At 42.4% G+C, this 17,332-nt stretch overlaps 2 protein-coding genes across 3 annotated transcripts in view; one reads left to right on the forward strand and one right to left on the reverse strand.

The window, feature by feature from the left end:
* Nucleotides 1–8,439, forward strand: part of SKIC3 (SKI3 subunit of superkiller complex) — a 156,659-nt gene extending 148,220 nt beyond the window's left edge. Inside the window, exons 40-41 of the mRNA XM_088444673.1 lie at nt 7,538–7,661; nt 8,187–8,439. Of these exons, the coding sequence (XP_088300799.1) occupies nt 7,538–7,661; nt 8,187–8,264 (202 nt within the window). The 3' untranslated portion in view covers nt 8,265–8,439. The remainder of the gene's footprint in view (nt 1–7,537; nt 7,662–8,186) is intronic.
* A 7,746-nt stretch (nt 8,440–16,185) lies between these two features.
* The window catches only part of FAM81B (family with sequence similarity 81 member B), an 83,214-nt gene continuing 82,067 nt past the window's right edge, over nt 16,186–17,332 (reverse strand). For both annotated transcript variants that reach the window (XM_088444680.1, XM_088444679.1), the window contains exon 9: nt 16,186–16,584. In XM_088444680.1, coding sequence (XP_088300806.1) covers nt 16,451–16,584 — 134 coding nt within the window. In that variant the 3' untranslated portion in view covers nt 16,186–16,450. The remainder of the gene's footprint in view (nt 16,585–17,332) is intronic.

The following is a 17,332-nucleotide window of genomic DNA, read 5'->3' on the forward strand; positions in this document are numbered from 1 at the left end:
GTACTGGCATTCATGTGGATGTTACTTTGACATGTAGCACCCACCTAAACATTGTTGCAGACTAAGGGCCTGATTCAGACCCACTCGCGAGCGGCTGTCCGCTCGCAAGTGGGTCGATGTTATGGACTGAGCATGCGCACGACGGAGGGAGCTCCGTCGTGCGCATGCGCCAGACGCGACGAGCGAAGGAAAGTCCTTCGCTCGTTGTGTCCGATCAAAGGGGGCGTGCTGTCAATGTTGATTGACAGCACGCCCCCTTTGGTGGGCGTGCCGGGGGCGTGCCTCCCTGACGGGGGCGTTCCTAAGGGAACGCCTCCCGTCAGAAGCCGGCCCACTGACATCACTAGTGATGTCAGTGGGAGTGATTTTGGCTCTGATAGAGCCAAAATCACTCCGGAGCTTGCGGTTGAAAACCTCAACCGCAGGCTCCGGCTCGCAAATTCGATGGTCGCGATGGTCTCGACCATCGCGACCATCACAATGCACGCTCGTATAGCCTGTGGGTGGTGACCCACAGCTATACGAGCGTCCAGGAGGACGCTCCATGAAAATGGAGCCCGGCCCTCATTCAGAGCGTGCGCTCTGCTCAGAGCGTACGGCTCTGAATGAGGGCCTAAGTACTTCATGGCAACAGTAATCCCTGATGGCAGTGGCCTCTTTCAGAAGGATAATGCGACCTGCCACACTGCAAAAATTGTTCAGGAATGGTTTTAGGAACATGAAAAGGGTTCAAGGTGTTGATTTGGCCTCCAAATACCTCAGAACGTAATCCGATTGAGCATCAGTGGGATGAGCTGGAAAAACAAGTCCAAGTCATGGAAGCCGCACCTCGCAATTTACAGGACTCAAAGGATCTGCTGCTAATATCTTGGTGCTAGATACCACAGGACACCTTCAGAGGTTTTGTGGAGTCCATGCCTCGATGGGTCAGAGCTGTTTTGGTGGCACAAGGGGGAACTACAAAATATTAGGCAGGTAGTATTAATGTCATGGCTGATGGGTGTATATCAGATTATATATTTTTATATTAGCGCAGTGATTATATCTTAACCATCCCTTGTATAGTTGCTATCCCTCAGGACTCTACCCTGGGGAAAGGAACATACATTTGAGACTTCTTCACTTATGTTGCTGGTCAGGCATATGAGGCGTTAAGTTTGAAGATGCAGTGACTGCCACATGATCAGGTTTGATGTTTGGCTAAGGAATCTGGGGTTCTCGCCAATCCATGGGATAGATTCAGTGCAAAGGCTTTAGTAACAGCTTGCTGCTCTTCAGGTTTTAGGCCTTAAGGAGATGGACACATGGTAGCCCAGTGGTGTGGTTTGTTCCCCTGCTACAGTGGTGATGGGGGATTAGTAGAAATGCATTGTGAATAAATTGCAATACATAAGTAGTTTGTGGGTCCTAGATGTGGATTGTATGACCCTTTTTGGCAGCAATAAAATTAACTAGCCACCGCCACAATAGTGGTGTGATTATGGTCAGGCCCATTTTCCACTACTGTTTGTAGATTGTTTGCTCATTCCTGTACAGTGTGCAATCATTTTCTTATGTTTATTTATTTATGTCCAATTTCTGTTCAAAGTTTTTTTTCCCCAAATCTATATCTTGCTTAATTGTATGATGTTATATACAGCTGTGTTTTCAATATTGGCCATTGCACACAGGTTCAAATAGGCTGCCTATAATGTTCAGAATTGGTCTCTAACGTATATATGTACATTGTCCTGTTCAGTGTGAGTTTGCTTTGCCCTGTGTGGTTATAGATATAAAGCTCCATAATAGGGTACCCACATGTTCTTTTGACACAGGCAAATATCCTATATCTCATACTTTATAAACAAACAAAGCATTTTCTGCTGCTTTAGTACCACTGCTAATACTACTAACATTTCCCTTTCATCAACTTCAGACCAGGGTGCTGGTATTGCCATCATAACTGCAAGATCAATGCTCTTGTTCTCTTTATGAAAGGTTTTGAAATGTATATTTGGCAATAGATAAGATTGGACTAATGCATTACGGTATGATGCATTTATTCAAAGCACATCTTGTATCCTGACCAACCCTCAGGCCAGATAATAAATACATTAAGATATTTTTTAGGAGCAGGGATTTTAGTGTAGAGGCTAAGTGCCTGATTCAGAGTTGGGAATAGAGAGAGATATCTCTCTCAACTGTGAACCTGAACAAACCATGTTACAATGCAAGGGGTGTAAATACCTACATTTTTTTTACATGTGGGGTAAATACTGGCTAATTTTGCATGTAGCCCACAAATACTGCACAGCTTTATTATTACTCTACAATTTAGATGTCAGTTTGGAAACACTGCTCCCAAATCTAACTCTCTCTGCACATTTTAAATCTGCCTCACCTGCAGTGCAGCATGGTTTCACCAAGATGATCAGTTGAGAGAGATCTCTCTCTCTATTCCCAAGTCTGAATCAGGCCCTAAATCTGTACATTCTACATATTATATGACTAATCCTGAGTTGGAATCAAAAGCAAAAAAAAGGAAGTAACTTTCCACCTGGACTAACTGTGTAGCACTGCAAGGGGTGCAGGGTAAATACTGGCTGCTCGTGCACGTAGCCCACAAATGCTGGACAGCTTTATTTTTACACTGCAGTGTAGATTTGAGTTTGGACGATCATATCTACATCTCTTACAAAGTACCCCAATCATATCTAAATCTCTCTGCACATTTTACATCTCTCACACCTGCAGTGCAGCTTGGTTTTACCAAGGTGCAGAGGTTCTTGTTTTGCTTTGCTTCCAACCCAGAATCAGGCCAATGTTCTTTCAGATTAAATATACATACCCCAAGGTTTACATAGTTTTCATAATTGGGTTTTAGTCATCACAAGTCACTATTTTTCTTTTGTTCTTGGAGAGTTTACACATTAATCATAGAAAACAGGGCTGACTTTTAGGCAGTACCACTGCACAGGGCCCACGCTTAAATGGCTTTGTGGCTCCATTGGACTTAGAATGGTGTAACTTTAATACCATATTTCATCTGCAATGTTTAAAGCGCAGCCACAACTCTGCTACCAGGCCTATTTAGAAGTTAAGGCATACAAACTGCGGGCAGAGAACAGTGGAAAGAGATTTAAAGGTGGGAGAGAACCAGAGAAGAACGAACAAAGGGGGTCATTCAGACCCGCTCGTGAGCGTCAGGACGCTCGCAAGCGGGTCGATGTTCCCCACTGCGCATGCGCACGACAGAGGGAGCTCCGTCGTGCGCATGCGCGAGACCTGGGTAGCGACGGGCTTTCCATCGCTCCGGGTCTCGCACCAAAGCGGGCATGCTGTCGATGTTGATTGAAAGCAAGCCCCCTTTGGTGGGCGTGCCGGGGGCGTGCCTGCCAGACGGAGGCGTTCCCATTGGAACGCCTACCGTCTGAAGCCGGCCCCACTGACCTCACTAGTGATGTCAGTGGGAGTGATTTTGGCTGTGATAGGGCTTGTGGCTGGGAGACCCTACCGCAGGGTCTCCGTCGCAAGTCCGATGGTCAAGACCATCGCGACCATCTTTTTGGCCGCTCGCATATGCTGTGGGTGGTCACCCACAGCTATACGAGCGGCCAGGAGGCCGCTCCATTTTCATGGAGGAGGGCCCTGATTCAGAGCGAGCGCTCTGGTCAGAGCGTTCAGCTCTGAATCAGGCCCAAAGTGTGTAGGAACTGGGAGATGGGAAGGGAAGACAAAAACAGAGAGGAGCTTTACAGTGCCATCGCTACCTTTAGGCAAAATGAAGTGGTCATATAAGGCCTAATGGTTATTGTCACTCATCCAGAGTTTTAAATGTCCTGGGTTGCCCTCACATTTTGCGACAGCTGCTGACATGGAGAAGCAGCTGGCAATTTCTTAACTGTGAAGCGGTCAGCTGCTTTTTAATATCAGTGATGGTCTGGGTAGGGGTTCCATTACCAAGGGTAGACTCTGTATTCTGAGGTGCAGGGTACCCACGGTGCTTTCGCTGACCAAGTGGTTTGAGAAAAATAGACGTGGCATACGAGAGAACCAGATCAGTTGGAAGAGAAGGATCGGTATGAAATACCGACAGTCAGGATCCTGGCGGTCAGAATCCCAATGCCGGGATCCCGACAGGGTTAATATACAGACACATGTTGGTTGGTATGCTATCCCTATCCCTACCCTAACCCTCCCTCTTTGGTGCCGAACCCTAACCTCCCCGCCTAGTGCCTGAACCTAACCTCCCCTCTCAGCACCCTAATCCTAACCCTCCCCCCCCCATTTTTGGCAGTCAAGATGCTGGCGCTGGGATTATGACCGGCATCAGTATTCCGGGGGGTTAAGTAAGTGTCGGCGTCCCGACCGCCGGGATGCCGAATGCATCCTGAAAGAGAGGTTAGAGAAGAGGATGGGGATTGAGAAACAGACAACGGGAAGGAGAAAACATTCTACTATAATTAGCTTGGAAATGGAGGGAGAGAGAGAGAGAGAGAGAGACACACAGACACACAGAGAGAGAGACACACAGACACACAGAGAGAGAGACACACAGACACACAGAGAGAGAGAGACACACAGAGAGAGAGAGAGACACACAGAGAGAGACACACAGAGAGACACAGAGACCGACCCCCAACCAGTCAGTGGGAGTCCTGGAAGCCAATGAATTTGTAGTAACTAACTAGCCATTGTGTAAAGGTGCCCATCCACTAGACTTGGGGTAGCCAACCCTCGTCCTCGTGAGCTACCAACAGTGCATATTTTCCAGGTCTCCTCACAGAATCACAAGTGAAATAATTAGCTTCACATGTGGATCTTTTCAAATGTGTTAGAGAGTAATGAATACACCTGTGCACCAGCTAGGTCATCTGGAAAACTGTTGGTAGCTCTCGAGGACCGAGGTTGGCTACCCCTGCACTAGACGATTAAGATGAGCGATTGAACGATAACAATCGTTTGCACATCATTTGCAAAAATGTCTAAAACGACCAGCGATGTGTGTGCCCGTTGGTCGTTTAGACATCTATAATCACGCAAATATGCTGAACAATCTGACTATAGCGTCAGGTTCAGCATGTTTCCAGATGATTGATGAGCCTGCACTGAATGACTGCTCGTTCAGTGTAGGCTCATTACAGACTAACGACTGAACGATTACAATGTCGTAATCGTGCAGTCGTTTTCATGTCTGCTAGTGGATGGGCACCTTAACTGTTGCAACTGTCATCAATGCAGGAACGTAATAGTGTAATTGTCATGTGAATGATGGAGTTTTCTGCATTATGTAATGTTACTGATTACTGAGAAGCAACAGCATCACTTTTATTGTACAAATTTAAGATTATATGAAAAAAAATGATCTGGTAAAACATAACTACTTTGGTCAACTAAATTTTTACCAAATCATAATATTTGTCACTTCTTTGCAGGCACAAAATATACATATTTGTATAAATAGGTAGTTTTGGGTTGAATCAGTTGAGCTTTAGTAACTGGAAATGTAATGTGACAAACTAGTAACACAGCTTATTGGATGTGATCAGTCTAATAATGACGGCTTTGCTTGGCACCATACTCTGTCATTTTCAGTTTTCTAATCACTGTTTTGTGGCTTAGAAATTGCAGGATGACCTCAGACATATATGAATAAGGCCCAACGCAGGTTTTTGTTCTAAGTCACTTTCTTTTAATTTGGCCGATGATCCTTTAAATACCAAACTAGTTTAATTTTTCGGACATCCAGGATATTCTATCTTCATAAATATACACTATGCGATGATTTGCTGCCCTAAGGCCAGTATTGAATTATTGAAGTAATTAATCAGAAAGGTAAACTGAATGAAGAAGGGCATCAAGGAGACAATGACATGATCTGTAGCTCCTGCAATGAAACGATTTATTGAACCATCAAACCTTAATGCATCTGGAAATAGAGAAGTAATGAGCTGAAGGATAGACAGCATATCCCATCAATTACAAACATATACTGTATATATCATTGCAAGTAACTCGCTGTCAATGGTGGAGAGATGCAACAAACTCAAAACCTTGGAGGAAATGCAAATTCATGACAGCAATAGTTATTCAGCCTTTCACTCTCCCATATTAAAATTGTCCTTTAAAGGCGGAAGGAGTCTGTTTAAGAGAAGATGGCAAATCCCCAGCTTTTAATTTGAGATTCATGTTATGGTATTAGGGAAAGACCATACAGTGCCTTCAAAGAAAAGTGTTCAGCCCCTCATTCCAAATATTACAGTATTGATTAATACTAAAGTCTGGCATTGACTTTGAGGGAAGTGATGCATAATCCCAGACATCTGGTTTGTATGCCCTGTAAGGAACATGGTCGTTGTTGAGCTGTTTTCAGAAGTGTTAGTGAATCTTGTACTTGACCGCTGCCTTTGATGTCCTTATAGAGATAGGGAGATATTTGTGTGCGAGCAGTTGGCTGTCTGCACTGTAATGTTTAGAAGGAACGCACACCCCTGCGCCAGCCATCTGTGCTCTTATCCTGGCAGATACTTACAAGCACTGCAGTAAATTACATTTTTCTCTGACAGTTTTCAGTTGGATGGAAAAAAAATATTTTTTACAAGATATTTTTAAGCAACTTAAGAAGAAATGCATAATTTATATTAAGCAGACATTTATTAACAAATATAGATCTGGAACAAACTTGAAATACAGAGTTAAGATGATATGCTGCTGGTTAGATATAGAGCGATTGGCCTTTATTACTGGCTGCTGCACTGTTTGGTTGTGTAGCTCTGGTTCTGTTATATGATGTATTTTCTGCCTGCAATGATCCGTTCCCAAATGGAAATGTCACTCATGGTTGGTATTATAAATTAGAGTTTGGACCATGTAATCTTGAAGCTGGTGGATGGTTTTGGTGTATTTTGAAAAAAATGATGCAACTGAATTTTTTTTTTTTTTGTTTTAAATTAAATGCCGTTTTTAAATTGTTTACTTTTTGGGTACCGGTGTCTGCGGCACCAATACAGTGGGCAAGTACTACTTACCCAGCCCTTCAACTGACCTGGCGGGAACCCAGGTCAGCGACTGCCCCCACTGCTCTGCCCGCTACCACTGGCCACACCTGTGTAGCAGTACAGCGGCACATCAGGTAGTAGTTGCAGCAGTATCTCCTCTCACTGCCCAATGTGCCGCTGTACTGCTATACAGGCGCGGACAGCGGTAGTCGTCAGAGCGGGTGTTATAGCTGGGGGCGATCGCATGTGGCGCTGTATAGTTTTTGTAGCCCCCCCCCAGTACCTGGGCCTGTTGTTAGAGCTCTCAACGGTCCTTACAGACAGATCTTTTATTTTGCTATTCCCTTTTCTTGCTTTTTTATTTCTCAAATTATTAAATTAATTGTTTTTTTCCCCTACTCTTTATAACCCTTTTTTGGAACCTTGGCAGCATTAGGCATTGTGTAAATGAATGCATTGTGAATAAGATATTGCTAGCAATGTGTGGAAACTGGTGATTTGCGCATAACTTGGATCTTATGAATAATCCTTGTGTTTGCTCTTTGTTTTTTTTCACCCAGGAAAACTCGTCAGCTCTTGGAGAAAGTGGTTTATCAGGCCACATGCAGTGAGACAGTAGCTTCTGTAGCGCGCTGGTATCTCCTAAGACATTTACATGCCAAAAATGATGATCAGTTAATTGAAGTAAGTCTGTCTTGGCTTAGTGCTTGATCCCGTCATGTCACTTATATAAAAACATTAATTACCAGTGTAACGCTAAGGCATTAAGACTTCCATAGACAAGCTCATCCAGTAACCTGACAACTGCTTATTGTATTTTGATGATGATTTAATCACATTTAACTGATGTCAGTTTTAACATCCCTTCCACTTTTTAAAAAAAAATAAGAATTGTATGTTTGTGAGATACTGTATGAACAAAATGTAATATGTAGAGGAACAAGGAAGCCCGAAGCTACCAACACCTTTCCTCCAGCTTCATCATCCTACCCTAAAACATAGCTAGGCCACATGAATCAGATCGCTATTCATCCCCACCATCCCAATTTTGTTGGAACAGTCAATTTGAGGGGACAGTCTCACAATGCAGCTATCGGCACATTCATCATATATATATCTGTATCTCAGCACATTAACACCCAGTATTCATTCTGTATTAGATTCTCACATCTGGTCTATTTCCCTCCTTTTTTGTTTTATTTTATTCAGGTGCTTTTACAAAATGCCAAAGCTCATGAGGACGACCGAGTCCTGGAACTCTACAGGCAGCTGTCCAAAAGTTCATAGTTACAGAATTGTGGATCTCACCATCATTTAAGAAGACGTCCTACCAGAATGTCATTGGTGATTTCTTGATAGATCAGTGCGTCGTACACATTTTTGCCAACCAAAAACATTTAGTTTGCATCTACAACAATAAAAATGTACAAAGAGAATGTTGAAATAAAATTGTCTAAATATCTCCTTGATAACTCCAATAATTAGACAGACCCTCATACACAGATCATTTCTGAGATTTCTATTTTTGCTATAAATAGAATAATATTGTTGTGGAATTTTACAATTTTCATATGGGACTTATCCATGTCATTTAACAACTTTATTTCCAAAATAAGGGTAATATACAAACAGTATGTAGTTTGTTTACAGACAATCTAAATCATTAGAGATATTCTGAAATGTTACTTTTACAAACATTGGTTATTAACCATATTTAAGATGTTTTTGCGATTACTGAGACAACCACTCACAATGCGTGCCTAAAGTAAGAATACCCGAGGAATACTGTAACATCTACAGTATATAATAAAATTGACTGCTGATAAAAGTTATGTCGTCATGTTGGAATTTAATGACACTTTGGGGTTTACAAAGTCACGTCTGTTCGTGTTTTTGTCAGATATTTTAAAAGGGCAGTGCTTTTACTAGCAAGACATGGCCAGTAAAAGCACTGCCCTTTTAAATATCAGGCGTAAACACGAACAGAAGTGTCAGGTTTTACAACTCAACACTTTGTAAATAAATCCCTTTGTCATTAACTCTGACCCCTGTGTCAGTGATGTTATTTCCCATACTCAGCACATACTACCTCATGATGAAAACAAAGACAGTCCTAAAAATCAGCCAATAATAGCCACAATCAAAAATGTATAACAGTATAGAAGACAGGAAAAAGGCACACAGGTCACATTCAGAATGAAAAGAAAAAACACTCTGTAGAGAAGTACAATAGTAAATATGAAAAGGATAAACGGAAAAGAAAGTGGTGGAATATGGTCAGAGGAGGAGAAGAAAAAGAGAGCACGAAAGAGAGACAGGAGGAAAGATAACGCTGCTTCTTATCCCAGTGTTTTGACTCCACTTCCACAAACATCTCTCATTTACATGATCTCTTGTCTCTCCTATAACCATTACCAAAATGTAATGCTTTACCCAACTGCATAATGTATATATGTTCATAAAATGATGAACTAATGAATATATGCCTTTGCTCCGGTTACAGCAGACTTTATGCATACAATTATTCATCATTCTCCCATCAGGTTTATTTAATACAGCAATTGATTTCTATACTACACATATTTTATGTAAGTGTGGATGTCTCTTTTTCATATGTATTTCTTTCACTCTCTTACCTCAAACTTAAGATTTGACTCCAGATTTATTACCGAAACACAGCTTTATTTTTACAGTAACAAAATTAGTAGTGAAGTTACAGTTGTGAGTAACAAAGTTGTCATGTCTTATTGCATTATTTTTTAAGTACAAAATACAGTATATTAAAGTGCAAGAAACTACAGTGTTTTCATAGTAATAGTCCCTGGAGCAAGTATAACACAAATGGAGCGTTGAACTTTGTAGTGACTAGAAGTCACTTTGAGACATTCTGCCCACCCCCTGCCGCCATTACTCTTTAGTAGGTGTTCCCCTGTGTAGTAATATAGTGAGACTCCCACAATTACCTTGTAGTTGGCCCCATCATTTGTGAGCATGCAGATAAAACAGCTTTCAATGCTGGTGGTCCAAAACCATACAAGGGACCTTGCTATGGACAGGAATTTTCAGTATGGTAACTTTGCCATGGAATGCCTTGGTACATATCTACCCACGTTCACTTTCAGTGGCCATATAGAAGTCTGCTGTCTCCTTCAGAACTTTTCCTTGGCTGCTCCTGAACAACAAGTAGCAGCGCTGATTGCAAGGTAAGCAATAAGAAGATGGTTTTGGACCTTTACCAGATTGTTACAAGGAAGGACAATGACTGACGGGGAGTTGATCCCATAGTGAAGAAGCAATATAAGGAAATACATGTTTCCTTTGTGAGTAATTCAGCATTGGTATAATATGGAAGACTCCGCAAAATGCGCTTTAAAATTCTCAAGTTTACAAATGAGAAAATGTAGTTTCTCTAATGGACTTAGGACCTCATTCAGAGGCGCTTGCTCTGAATGAGGGCGGCCACATCTATTTTCCGGCCTAGCCTCCTGGCCGCTCGCTAGGCTGCGGGTGACCACCCACAGCTTTAGCGAGTGGCCAGGTTGATGGTCGCGATGGTCTTGACCATTTGGGCTTGCGACGAGACCCTTGTGGTAGGGTCTCGTCTACCGCAAGCCCCAGTGAGCTTTCGGCTCTATTAGAGCCGGAAGCTCACCACTGACATCACGAGTGATGCCAAACCATTATTCCAAAAGAATTGGAAAAAGAGAATGTCCTCTATGGGCGCACAAATACAATAAATATAAAATAAAATATAACCGTTATTGGTATGTATTAAAACCTTGTTATGTGAAATATGGTTAAAATAATATAGAATAAAGAAGTAGTGAGCAAAGGTAGAAAGTGATAATAAGACACTTGACTCACTAGATGCTGCTATTTATGTTGTTTAATACATTTAAATTATTGAGTAACCATGTCTCTTATTCCTCGTGATTGATCGGTCAAGAGTATTATCCATACACGACGGTTGGATATATATATATATATATATATATATATATATATATATATATACACACACACACACACACAAGTAATAATTCTGAAACTGAATAGCTGGATAAGAACAAGTGATTAATCTTATAAACCCAAATTCCTTATAGTACTCTGTAAGGGGCAGCAATATGAATGTCTCTAAATTAATGCAACTATTATTATGCTTTGAGACAATGGTTGCTGTCCCTACCCAGTGTTACCTGTACTATCATGTGCACTAAAAAGCGCACCATGTAGCATATATTAATAGGGATATGGGTAACACATGCAGGTACAGTTGTTATACCAACATAATTTACTCCCATATATCGGGATCATACAGTTGGTAGATTACTAGTTTCAGTATGAGGGACAATAGCAACAGTTTCTCTAACAGGTAACAGGTTAATAACTGGAGACAATTGTTGCTATCCCCGTGTAGTATATATTACTCCTTATACACAATAACACACACTGTGTTAGTGTGCGATAGGTATATATACAGTTGAACTATTATTATTCGCTCCCATATGTTATTACAGTGCAACATACACCGCATAACACATATTATGGTTTAATTCATATATAGCTAATACATGTGCTCTTTAGATAGTAATATGGTCACAGTTCCTTTCAATGTATCCAGATAATAACTGACTATTAGAAATTAAGTAATCTCCTTATGTGATGGTATAGTAATAGGCAGCTTTGCATTATGAAGCAGCATCAGTGGCCAGCGTCTGACGCTGGCCACTGATGCTGCTTCATAATTAATATGTAACACAAGTAGTTGATATGATCAGTACTTGAATCCTATAATCATTGACTGTGTTGTAGTTCCCCTATGATTGCCCGCTGCTCTATAATTATTATTAGGCACCTTGCCGCAATTCTCATTTTGACAAGCCAGAGATCATTGTTGGCTACACTTACTCTGCTTACGAGTTAGCTCCCGACAGGGAGCAATCAGTTAATCTTACAGCATACAGCAGCGTCTTCAGGTGTTGACCACTGATGCTGCTTTATAATAAATATGTAAAATAGTAGTCTATATGTTCGGTATTTGAACCTTATATTTATTGAATGTGTTGTAGTTTGCCTATGATTGTACGCTGCTCTACAATTACTACCAGGCACCTTGCCACAATATTTACTTTGATAAGCCGGAGATCAGTGTTTTCTAGATTTACTGTGTCTACGAGCTAGCTCCTGACAGGGAGCGATCAGATACTCACACGGCACATAGTACGGGCAGCATTTGCTCTGATGAGATGCATTCTCTATGATGATGATAGGTTTGTGACAATACTGAATTGCCCACGAGTCATTCTTGAACAGGGAACTAATTCATCCCACATTTTCATGACAGTCAGTTGAAAAATTAAAGACTATCATTCCAGACTTCAAAGCTGCCTATTACTATACCATCACATAAGGAGATTACTTAATTTCTAATAGTTATTATCTGGATACATTGGAAAGAACTGTGACCATATTACTATCTAAAGAGCACATGTATTAGCTATATATGAATTATACCATAACGTGTTATGCGGCGTATGCTGCACTGTAATAACATAGGAGCGAATAATAATAATAGTTCAACTGTATATATACCTATCGCACATTAACAGTGTGTGTTATTGTGTATAAGGAGTAATATATACTACACGGGGATAGCAACAATTGTCTCCAGTTATTAACCTGTTACCTATTAGAGAAACTGTTGCTATTGTCCCTCATACTGAAACTAGTAATCTACCAACTGTATGATCCCGATATATGGGAGTAAATTATGTTGGTATAACAACTGTACCTGCATGTGTTACCCATATCCCTATTAATATATGCTACATGGTGCGCTTTTTAGTGCACATGATAGTACAGGTAACACTGGGTAGGGACAGCAACCATTGTCTCCAAGCATAATAATAGTTGCATTAATTTAGAGACATTCATATTGCTGCCCCTTACAGAGTACTATAAGGAATTTTTGGGTTTATAAGATTAATCACTTATTATTATCCAGATATTCAGTTTCAGAATTATTACGTGTGTGTGTGTGTGTATATATATATATCCAACCATCATGTATGGATAATACTCTTGACCGATCAATCACGAGGAATAAGAGACATGGTTACTCAATAATTTAAATGTATTAAACAACATAAATAGCAGCATCTAGTGAGTCAAGTGTCTTAGTATATTATTATCACTTTCTACCTTTGCTCACTACTTTATTCTATATTATTTTAACCATATTTCACAGAACAAGGTTTTAATACATACTAATAAAGGTTATATTTTTTTGTATATGTATTGTATTTGTGCGCCCATAGAGGACATTCTCTTTTTCCAATTCTTTAGGAATATTGGTTTTGTACTACTTATTTTTGTCCTAGGCAGCACCCCCAGACCTGAAAGTGAGCTTTTCATTGGTCATTATTGGGGTTTCATTGATATTAGTTAGTGCAGTGGTCCCTTTCCCTTTGTGTAGCCATCCCCCCGCCCCGCCTACAAAACAGGGTGAGCTGTCGATCACCATCGACAGCCGCCCCTTTTGTAGTGAGTCCCGGAGCGAGAGAATTTCTCTCTCGCTACGGGGCTTGTGCACTCGCAGTGTGGCCGCTGCGCGTGCGCAGGGCCTCAACATCGAACCGCTTGCGAGCAGGTCAGAATGAGACCCTTAGTCTGTCACTTATTACAACAGATATAACTACAATTTAATGTAATAACATTAAACCACATAATGTGTTATTTTACTGACCATTGATTTGGGTCGAATATTGAGATTTTCCACCCGGGGGCGGATTGGCCCTTACCTTTAGCGGGGAAAATCCCGGTGGGCCGATTGGTCTGTGGGGCCGCTTCTCAACCTTGGCCCCGCCCCCCGAATCGCGTCACCCGGCTGTGATTTTATATTTTTTTTAAGCATGACAGGCAGCCCGGCATAGAGAGCAGTAAGCTGCCCACGGCCCGTGGCCTGCCCACCTCTAGCGCGAGAAGAGGCTTCTGAGCCTTGGCCCCGCCCCCCGAATCCCAGTCAGACACTGCGCCAGCCCGCGCGTCAGCACTTTGTAGGAAGAGTGCTCACTGCTCAGACGCGCGGGTCTGCAGCCGAAGTCTCCTGTGGCAGCGGCTGCGGCGGATCCCTTCCCCTCTACCTCCTGTACGTTTGGAGCAGAGGGGAGTGAGACATGCGGGCGGATCCCTCCCCCCTGCACGTGTGGAGTGAGACATGGAGGAGGAGTGATGGGGGAGTTTAGTGGCGGCTTGGTACTGGAGCTCAGCGGAGTGGCTGGAGGAGAAGTGCATGGTCCCAAGGTAAGTGTTTGTGATTCTACCCCAGCAGCTCCATGGCACTGTCCTGTATGTGTGTGGGGTGAGGGGGGCTGGCACTGACCCCTGTGTGTGTGGATGAGGGGGGCTGGCACTAACCCCTGTGTGTGTGGGTGAGGGGTTGGCAGTAACCCCTGTGGGTGAGGGGGGCTGGCACTAACCCCTGTGTGTGTTTTTGGGGTAAGGGGGGTTGGCACTGACCCTTGTGTATGTGTGTGGGGTGAGGGGATGGCACTGACCCCTGTCTGTGTGTGGGGTGAGGGGGGATGGCACTGACCCCTGTGTGTGTGTGGGGTGAGGGGATGGCACTGACCCCTGTGTGGGTGAGTGAGACACACATAGAGGACGATAAGATCACTGGTACTATTATGGTGCGTACACACTGGACGATAAAGTGGACGACATAACAATATCATTATCGTTCAGTCGTCCACTTTATCGTCCATTTTTAACACCAAAAAGATGAACGATGACGACGACGCGCATTCCCGCGGGTCGTTCGTCATCATCGTTCATCGGGCTGACATGCAGGCCAACCTGACGATCTCGTCAGGTTGCTGCATGTCAGGGAATGGGGGAGAGAGCCCGGCGCTGAACGATATCGTTAATGATATCGTTCAGCGGCTGTGCTCAATGTCATGAACGACATTGAGCACAGCCTGCCGGGGACAACACTACACGATATCGCTCAGGGAGCATATCGTCTAGTGTGTACCCACCATTAGAAGAAAAGACTAGGGGACAATAATCTTCAGTAAGACAACAATTGTAACAAAACCATATTACTGATGCAAAGGGAACCAAATTAGCAAATTTTATTAATATAAAATTGTTTGATATGGGAAACCCACATTTGTCCTGCCCCAAAACATCTGATTGAACCTCTGTTGAACGATAATGACATTTGGCTTTATTACTACACAAACAGGCAGCTTCCAAACCATGTGATCTCCTGCATGAATAGTGAATACCGTCTCAAGACACTGCCTATCCAGGGAGGATCAATTTCTTCAGAGGTTCCCTCGTTGCAGAGAAATCATATAGGTAAGAAAATACTTATTGTTATTAACATGTTTGCTGTGCTTATTCACTAGAAAGAAGGATTGGGGGCATGGCTATCAGCTTTTGGAGCGGTGGGCATGCCCCCAGCATGATTAAAAAGGGGGGAGTGGCTTGTGGGCATAACATTTCACATTAGGCCACACCCCTGCCACAAGGCCACACCCACTTTTCGGGCGCGCGCGCATGGGGCCACTTTACGAGTTTTTTTCCAGGGCCACTTTAAATTCCCAATCCGCCCCTGTTAACCACTCATATGCATAGTCACAGTAATCTAAACTTTTCTTTACATTATAATACAGTATTTGTTATAAAAGTGTTCTCTGTAACATGTCCTAACTTCATCACTCATACTGTGTACATCCTCCATGGGCTTTACCAGCTGAATGCTGTTAATCTGCATTACAAGGCTACAGTATATACTGCAATAACACACTAGTTGTGATGGGAGATGTCTAAGCAACAGTGGGAGTGATAAATTGGTCTATCTCTTTACAATACTGTGGTGTTTCACAATAATAAGCTTTTTATGCCTGAGCTGCATTTTTAGTAAGCGGTGTACAAAGTGCGGCCTTTATCATCCAGTGTTTGCTCTTTTGTGCTGTAGCGTGACAATGACACCTGGGGACTCCACATAGAAAGTGACCATGACCTACAGGATGTGCTCAGCCAATCAGCAGCACCGTTGTCCACTGCCAGTTGGATGCTATTAACACTAGGCCATGAAATGAGGAGAAGAGGAGGAGAGGCTGCTTACCAATACCCACCCTTCCTTCTGCTCCCCAAGATCCAATCAGTGAGGGGCGGAGTCCTGTAGTAGTGTATGGCCAAATGTAATAATCAGTAGGTGGCTCTCACCATATGCCCAATCCCCTCATCACAGCAGTCTATAGCTCCAACCCTTACCACTAATTAAAGTGGACAGTGATTTATTTCTTTTTTGTTAATAGCCTGAAGAAATGTGCTAAAACTAACTAACTAAAAAGTATAAAAAGTATGCCTTACATTTACATTCCTCACAAAGCTTTGCAGAACACGTACACTAAGATCACTTCATGTAAATACTAGAATGTAATCAGCCTGGCAACAAGGTGATCTCAGAAATCGTTTATTTCCACAATCTTTCGTCGTATTTGCTTGATGTCTCTCTGGACTTTTTTACTCTCTAGTTTTACTTTTGACTCTTGGATTTGTTGTAGAGAATTCAGGGATTCCTGTATCGCTTGGAATCCTGTTCTTAAAGAAAACATTACATGTAAAAAAAAAAATGATTGTAAATGACTTTGTAGGTGTTATAATATATGCATTACACTTTATACAGTAATACTGTATACGAAGCTCTTCCATTAACAATGTTACTCTTATAGTTTCAATTCTCAGAAACACTCTGCGATAAATCTTGGGTTAAAAACTGAGACAAAAGTACTGATACACCTGCAGACATACAGTAACTAGAAATGGGGTGCTTGGCATTTCGACATTGGCCCTGTCAGCATTCATCATGCTGACACTGCTGAAATGTCGACATGATTTGAATGTTGCCAATACATCCCTGGTGGTCGGTCTAGTGGTGACTTACCTGGTACGGCATGTCCGACAGCACCAGCAATTTCTTTAGAGTCTGGCGATCAAGTTATGATGACTTCCGGTGAATCCAGTGCTATTACTAACCCTCTCCCTCGTGCCTAACCTCCCCTCCTGTAGGCTAACCTTCCTAGTGCCTGACCCTAACCTCCACGGCCTAATCACCTACTGCTGGTCTGCATAATGTCAACATGCTGACATGTTCAAAGTCAACATAACTGTCTACATTGTAAATGTCTATATCATGCCTAGGAAATGTACCAAGTATCACTGCACACTGGGCCCCAACATTATCAACCTGCCCTAAAACATCCAAACAAAATAAATGGGTTAATATTCAGGCAAGATCATAAATCAGCAGGAGACTACATAAAGGACCCATTCTATGGCCTGTT

Source organism: Taudactylus pleione, unplaced genomic scaffold (assembly GCF_031769625.1).
Source record: "Taudactylus pleione unplaced genomic scaffold, aTauple2 ptg000370l, whole genome shotgun sequence".
NCBI lineage: Eukaryota > Metazoa > Chordata > Amphibia > Anura > Myobatrachidae > Taudactylus > Taudactylus pleione.